Source organism: Phaseolus vulgaris, chromosome 2, assembly GCF_000499845.2.
Source record: "Phaseolus vulgaris cultivar G19833 chromosome 2, P. vulgaris v2.0, whole genome shotgun sequence".
NCBI classification, from domain to species: Eukaryota; Viridiplantae; Streptophyta; class Magnoliopsida; order Fabales; family Fabaceae; genus Phaseolus; species Phaseolus vulgaris.
The window spans coordinates 22,059,262-22,065,468 of NC_023758.2; the positions used below are offsets into that span (position 1 = coordinate 22,059,262).

Sequence of the window (6,207 nt, forward strand, 5' to 3'; positions counted from 1 at the left end):
TAGTATTCACTTGCCCCGTGGTGTATTTGAGGCCTCGGTTCTCAAGGGAAGGGCTTCTACGAATTCGTCCCTCACTCTAACCGAATTTTTTTAGTGAAAGTGGTCCTATAATAATGTTGATGACCTCTCGGACACCGCATCTCGATCGATCGTTCGTCCGAGGACTTTCGATTTGTGGTCGAGTCCTACGTACAAGGCTCTCACTCCATCTCAGCTTGGCCGGACGCTGGTCATCATCAAAACGGCGTGATCCTTCTTGCCCATGTCATGTGTACTGTTCTTTTCGATCCTTAGGAGGATATCTTTCCCTTTGGGGGATCAATATGAGTTAGCGTTTGTATGAACAAACTTGCACAGGTGACCAACTTGGATAAGTTCTTTTATTTTGTCCTTCATCTCATGACATCCCTCAGTTGTATGGTCGAAGTTGCGGTGGTATTGACAATGTTTAGACATATCAACATTCCTTGAACTCTATGACTAGTTTAGGGTCGGGATTAGTTTGGCTTGTGTGCCTCATCCAGAATTTTACCCCTTGCAACATTCAATTGGGTGTAAGTAAAAAATCGAGGTCCTCGATTTTCTCTGAACCTGTTTGACTAACTAGAGGTAGGTCAATTTCCTTTGTCCTTCTCCCTTCCTTTATCTCCTCCATTCTTAGATCGAACGCTTTTGTGGTAATCGGTCAACTCCTCTATCTGCATGAACTTAGTTGCTCGATTCCTCAATTCATCAAGATTTGTGGCTGGTCTCTTAATCAAACTTTCGGTAAACCGATCGGGTCGGATTGTTGAGACTAGGTGATGATGCATGGCTATCTCTGACATGAGATTTCAGATTCCCATACAAACTTTATTGAATCTCTCCAAGAATGTCCACAATGATTCCCCCTTTTCATGCTTTACATTAAGGAGTGCCATGGACGACATATGATGCGGTCAGTTAGTCGCATATTGAGTGGTAAATTTAGCCGCCAATGCTTTAAACCTATCCAATAAATTCGGTGGGGAGTCAGGTGAACCAACTAAGCGCCCTTTTTTGGAGAGAGGTGGGGAAAACCTTGCACCACACGACTTTATTTGTCATGTGGAGGTTCATCTACGTCTTGAAAATGTTCAGGTGCTCGTCCGGATATGTGGAACCGTCATAAAGCCTGATAGTCTGTCCCTTCCATTTGGAAGGGAATTGAGCTTCCATTATTTCATCTGTAAAAGGATGCCCTTTCGGATACTCATCGTCATCGGTCGGTTGGGATCACTCGATTTGCCTAGAACTCTGATGAGTTTGCGTTCGAGATTGCTCTTCTTGTTCAGGTCCATTGAGTCGTTCCTTCAATTCTTTAGTCTTCTCCTTGAGAAGGCACACCTCTTCTTCATTCTGTCCCTGATCTTCAATGCCTTTTTGTCGCATCTCCTCGACTTGTGCTTGAAGTGTTTGGATTAGGGTGATCTACTCCTCTATGGCCCGATCATGGTTGACAATGTTCCTTGTTGACACCATTGTTGCTAGTTTGGAATTGATGCTGAAATTGACTACCATCTCGGCCCCACGGGGGCTGCCAATTGTACATATATAGCCAAAGAGGACCTGGATAGTACCTGAGGCTGGTCGTACAATTGCTGACGTGTTGGTGATCCTCTGGTTCTTTCCTTCAAGTCTCCTAACACAAGTTGGTGCTCGATCAGGGTTGACCTGAAAAAGGTACTCTGACGATCAAGTAAGTACTCCGTGTGAAAAGTGTATATTGGTAATTGATAAAAGTGTACCTTACACCTCCACATAGGGTCTATTTATAGTGTTGATCATGGACCCTTGTTATAATGGGCCAGATTTTAGTTATTCACTGATGTGTATCGTGAACCCTGATTAATAGGGAGATATATTGGTATATAGGTATGTTGGAATATTTGAAGAATATTTGTGTCATCTTTCAGTTAATCAATTTTTAGCTAATTTGTCGGAGATACTTTTCATGTATTCCAAGATACGAATTATAACTCATTAAGTGCTATTGTAACTATCATTAGTGTCATTTATTGCATGTTTTGAGGTGTCATTTGACTTGGACTGTCAGTCACCTAAATCGAGACTGGCTCGTCTGGTACCAACTGGTACAATAAGATTTATACTATAATATTTGGCAAGAATAAAACTTTAACAAACTAATGAATCAGATGGTAACTATACATCAAAATCATTGGAATTGAAAAAACTGTTAAAACATTTTTAATAAAAATTAAAAAATGATGTATTTGAGACTGTGCATATACAATCCAAAATACGTGATTCTCCATTGCACAATCCAAAATATACTAAATATATTCTGAATTGTACTTCTAAAAATATTTTTTATATTTTATAAAATAATTTTTAAAAAAAAGATTTACAGATTATATGGAAATGACTTTTTAGATTATGAGAGTGGACAACGTAACTTCCGTCGGTATCGTTCTAAGTGGGCCTAATTTAATTTTTTATCCTAATCAAATTAATTACCCGTTTTTCTTTTGTTACTTTTTAACTCAATTTTGTGTTTCACTTTTTAAATTCTGTTTAAGACAGCCTATTTTGGACCCATTTAATTGTTCATATAATTAAACTACTGTAATTAAGAAATTATTAACTTAAAAACGAATAGAAAATAAATACTAAAACGTTCCCAGCATCCACCTTGTTACTATTCAGTAAAGGTCTCCTATAAACTCAATATTTCAGTGAGTTACAAATAAAAAATGAAAAGAATAGCTTATTTCTATAAAATATGGGGAAAATATGAAGTTGAAACAGTGCTTCCATTTACAATAGTATCAATGGCGAAGTCTAGAGAGGAGAAAAAAGCATGCTGAGGAAGTGAGAACTGAAGCAGCAAAGCAAGCAAGATCAAATCCTGTAACTAAGGGAATGTCCTTGAACTTCTCTAACACTCCAACTTGGAGAATCATCATCATTGCATGCCCAATCTTCAACTTTGCCTCCCCAATTGATTGCATCCCTAACCACCCAGGGGGTGACTGAAACTTCATTCCACCAACCATATTCATTATCAATGTCTTGTGTTTTATAGTCTCATTAAGATAATGATCAAGTTCCAAAAATGAATGCATGTGTGTTATATATATATACCTTCATAAGCAAGTTTGATCCACAAAGAGGTGCTTCTGTTTCTTTACTAGTTGTGTTTGATCTCACAAACAGGACGTACATTCCCACCCCAAATATCAGCAATGCAGTTCCCACCAGAAACGCGTCTGCACAACACTTTCAATTAATAACTGTCATAGAGAAATTGTATCTATACAACAACCTTGTATATTTCTTTTCAAGTTCATGGTGGTTGACAAACCTATGGCTTCAATGAGTAGATGCATCAGATGTGTTTGATCCAAACTTTGAGATAACATATGGAAATAATGCGCGTATGACTCCATAACAAGAAGGCAGCCCTGTAATATTGCAAAGCCATGCATGCACATTTCTTCATAAGACTTTTCTTTCTTGTCTTCAAATAACAAAAACAAAAGGAAAGAAAAACAGTGCACAAAGCTTCATATATATATATATACCTCAACAAAACACAGTACCGATCCAAGTAAAGATCCTGCAACAGCGAACAAAGTAAAGAATCTGCAATCGACTATTGCCTGCACCACGGAAAGTTGTATTAACAATAATCACATATATCTTGTGTACACACTGAACCTTTCCTTAAAAAGAAATAGAAAAATGATTCTTTAAAACAAAACACTCCCACCTTAATCAGTTGTGAAATGAGAATAATTCCATGTGATATACATAATAAAAAATAAATTTGTAATTAAATAGTATAAAAAAATATTAAAATAATAATATTAAAATTCGTAAGGTGGTTATATAAAAATCTTGGTTTTGAATGTATCATTCCCTCTTGTAATAAGGACATGCATGTGCACATAACTTAATCACAAAATTTATTCATTAGTGAGTTAATAAGAACAAAATAAATAAGGAGAAAATAATATATATTTACCTTTTCAATTTGCATCTGCGGTTGTAAATTGCTTGGTTTTGTCCTTTTGACAATAGCGCGAAAAAGAAGCAGAATGGCAGTAAGAATACTAGCGAAGAAAGCAGCAAAATCTGGGAGTCCTTGTTGAAGCAATGGTTGTGATGTGGTTATGTGGTCGGTGGTAGCCATGGTTGCTTTCATGGTTACTGGTGGTTTCCTTTCTCCTTTAGCAGGAGCCCTGTTAAGATCTCCATTCAAACTTGCCCTGCAATGGAGCCGTACACATTTGATGTACAAAGAATGAGAAGAAGGAGGAGGAGGAGGAGGAAATTGAATTGGCCTAGAGTTACGCAGCAATATTCTAGTGGTTGCCATTGAATTGAATTGAGTTTGGTGGAAAATTGGTATTAGAATTTTATGGCACACGAGAGTGTCTTAATAGATACCACCAATATATATGCATGCACGATGCACATGAATTGGAGGCGAAGATTCGAGGCATATTTTGGGTCACTTTGGACACATGCAGAACTTTTGAACGGCAGACTAAGAAACTTACTAAGCCAATACGCGCATGCCAATTTTGCGTTTCCACTTTCCAGAACGTGTGGGTCCCGTTGTGTTTTGCATCGAACACGTGTATCATTAGTTTTTTTTTAAGATATTTAATTTCTAGATGCCAAACATGATTTTAGATTAAAAAACATATCACATTTCACAGTCCATCTTTTATTAAGATCAGATATTAAAAGTAGATTTAACAGTACAAAAAAACTTTTTTAGCTATATTCTTTAAAGTCAAGTGCTTATAAACCTCATTATAATTTTGTAAGAGATTTCGAAGTATCGGCAATTTTCAAATTAAAAGCAATGATATATTCATAGTTTTTGTTATATAATCATTGTTGATTTGTTTTCTATAAAAATTGCTTTAAAAATGTACCCGTGAAAGTTGAGTGAGTCACTTAACTCGATATCGATATTGGAAGTCGACCAACCGGATAAATTGATTACATTAATAGAAAATAAAAATATACACGATAAATCAGGTAATATGTTAGAAATTCGATAAACTCGCGATAAATCAGGTAATGTTATTTTATCAAAGATACGTATTAGACGACCCATAAACGAAATAACTCACTATTAACATTATAAATAAACATTGTTATACAATAGTAAGGTACATTTTTATTAATATATCATTCACTCTACTGTAGAGCACTTACTTATCGTCGAAGAACCTTTTACAAATGTACTCCCGACCGAGTACCAGGAAACGAGTACGAGAAAGAAGATGAAGGAGGATGACCGAGGGACTAGAAGAAATTGTTCAAGCCGGTAGCAAGTACTATCCATACCCTATACAAGTACAAAAAGTAATATATAAAATTATTTTAATTGATAGATCATGTAAATTACAATAGGAAATCAGTTTAACTGTAATTGGTCCTCACCAAACAAACTTTTAAGGTGAGAATTCTTTCACTTATATATTATAAATTGGCCTTCCAATTTATATAATATAAATTGAAATTATCTCTAGTAAATATGGGATCTTTAACACACCTCTTTACATTGAATCATAAAGATCTCGTGTGTGAGACTACATATTTGGATAGTCTGATAGCAACCCAATAGCAAGTGGCACAATAAGTCCATCATACCTTGTTAAGATACACTGTGATACCATATTAGAAAATAAGTTTAAGTCAACTTATCCTTACCAAATTGGCTTGTAAGATAATAATTCACACTTATATACTACAAATTGATCTTATGTTTAGTTAATGTAAGATTTTTAACAAATTATTTATAGTAATAATACATTAAATTGAATTCCTTATATTTTAGTGATGTTTAATAAAACTAAGAGGCAATTATATTTTCTTTCAAATAAATATTTAATCATCATATGTGTTTTTTCTCAATAATAATGATGAATATTATACTTAATTATTTGAGTAAATTGAAGAAATAACATTGTTTTGTTAAAAATAAAATATTAAAATTAAATTATTTGAACCAAAATATATAACATTTTTATGTTTATTAATTTGATATGTATTTAAAAAAATTAATTTAAATTGAGATTGATTAAATTTATGGAATAATATTTAAAATAAATAAAATAAGTGAAAGATAAGATATAAGAAACTTGGTTCCAAATTGATGTAATATAAAATAAAATAAAAAATTTCATCTATAAAAATATATTCAAA

At 34.3% G+C, this 6,207-nt stretch overlaps 1 protein-coding gene across 2 annotated transcripts; it reads right to left on the reverse strand.

Annotated features, from left to right (window-relative positions):
* Nucleotides 1-2,642: 2,642 nt before the first annotated feature.
* Nucleotides 2,643-4,422, reverse strand: LOC137810911 (uncharacterized). 2 transcript variants are annotated; one of them, XM_068612407.1, is made up of 5 exons: nucleotides 4,007-4,422; nucleotides 3,564-3,641; nucleotides 3,344-3,443; nucleotides 3,124-3,248; nucleotides 2,643-3,011 (listed from the first exon to the last, which is right to left on the reverse strand). In XM_068612407.1, exons 1-5 carry the CDS (start codon nucleotides 4,358-4,360, stop codon nucleotides 2,808-2,810), a joined length of 861 nt encoding a protein of 286 aa, XP_068468508.1. In that variant the 5' UTR covers nucleotides 4,361-4,422; the 3' UTR covers nucleotides 2,643-2,807. The 2 variants fall into 2 exon arrangements, with proteins under 2 accessions (XP_068468508.1, XP_068468507.1); XM_068612406.1 differs by having other exon boundaries at nucleotides 2,643-3,017; nucleotides 4,007-4,419.
* Nucleotides 4,423-6,207: the final 1,785 nt, after the last annotated feature.